The sequence below is a fragment of the Myotis davidii genome, unplaced genomic scaffold (assembly GCF_000327345.1).
Source record: "Myotis davidii unplaced genomic scaffold, ASM32734v1 scaffold845, whole genome shotgun sequence".
NCBI classification, from domain to species: Eukaryota; Metazoa; Chordata; class Mammalia; order Chiroptera; family Vespertilionidae; genus Myotis; species Myotis davidii.
In genome coordinates, this window is record NW_006296223.1 from 1125265 (window position 1) to 1126504 (window position 1240).

At 58.1% G+C, this 1240-nt stretch overlaps 1 protein-coding gene across 1 annotated transcript in view; it reads right to left on the minus strand.

Moving 5' to 3' along the window:
* The window catches only part of TTLL8 (tubulin tyrosine ligase like 8), a 28016-nt gene that overhangs the window by 15475 nt on the left and 11301 nt on the right, over positions 1-1240 (minus strand). Inside the window, exon 7 of the mRNA XM_015568710.1 lies at positions 1114-1235. Coding sequence (XP_015424196.1) covers positions 1114-1235 — 122 coding nt within the window. The remainder of the gene's footprint in view (positions 1-1113; positions 1236-1240) is intronic.

Here is a 1240-nt window from a genome sequence, read left to right on the forward strand (position 1 = left end):
GGAGGTCATGATTCCGTTCAGGGTCAAGGCCCAGGCCCAGGCTGTGGGCTCGATCCCCAGTGGGGGGCGTGCAGGAGGCAGCCCATCCATGATTCTCTCTCATCACTGATGTTTCTCTCTCTCTCTTCCTCTCCCTTCCTCTGAAATCAATAAATGTTTTTAAAAAATCAATAAAAACATTTTTAAAAAAAATCAATGTTTTGTAATTTTTGGGACGTAAATCCTAAAAGTGAAAAATAAAAATGTGTAACTAAAAACCAAATGTAGGAGATGCAATACAATGACGGAGGATACTTGATTAGGAGACCTCATTTAAGTAGCATGCGGTGAGCGGTGGCCGGCCGTTACGCCCGCTGCAACAAGTAGAAGAAAGACGATTGGCCCCGGCTGGTGGCTCAGTGATTAGAGCGCTGGCCACACAGAAGGTCACAGATTCAATTCCTGGTCAAGGGCACGTACCTGGGGCGGCACAGACTCCAGGCCGGGCCGGCTCAGCACCATCAGACCGCGGGGCAGGGAACCCTGACCGCCAGCAAACGGGAGACAAGGGAGGATGCGGGTGCGGCCTCGGCACTGGGCGGTTTGAGAACAGGCTGGAGCCGACAGAGGACAGAACTGCCCAACCTGTGGGGTATAAGTTCAATCCCTGCCCCTGGTCGGGGCACATGTGGGAGGCAACTAATCCAGCTGTTTCTGCCACACCGATGTCTCTCCCTCCCTCCCCATCTCCCTCCTGCCTCTCTCTAAAAATCAATGGAAAAAATACCCTCGCTGGGGACACGTGACACACCCTCCCACATGTGACCGGAGGCCAGAGAGGAGCAGGAGCCACATCTGAGAGATAATGGGGAGCACTTTTCACAGTGGATGGGAGTCTCTAACCACACCAGACGGTGACCCTCACCCCCGGACGGTGACCCTCACCCCCGGACGGTGACCCTCACTCCCGGACGGTGACCCTGACGCCCGGACGGTGACGGTGACCCCCGGACGGTGACCCTGACGCCCGGACGGTGACCCTCACTCCCGGACGGTGACCCTGATGCCCGGACGGTGACCCTGACGCCCGGAGGCTGAGGTCCCCGCGTTCCGCCCCCAACCCCGCGCTCTTACTGAATGAGGGCGTAGTACTGCTGGGTCAGCTCCTTCCACTGCTCCTCCGTCAGGTCCGTGGCGGCGTCCGTGGCGACGTCGATGTCCTCGTGCTCCCGCTGCCCCAGGCAGGCCTGGCACGCCTGGC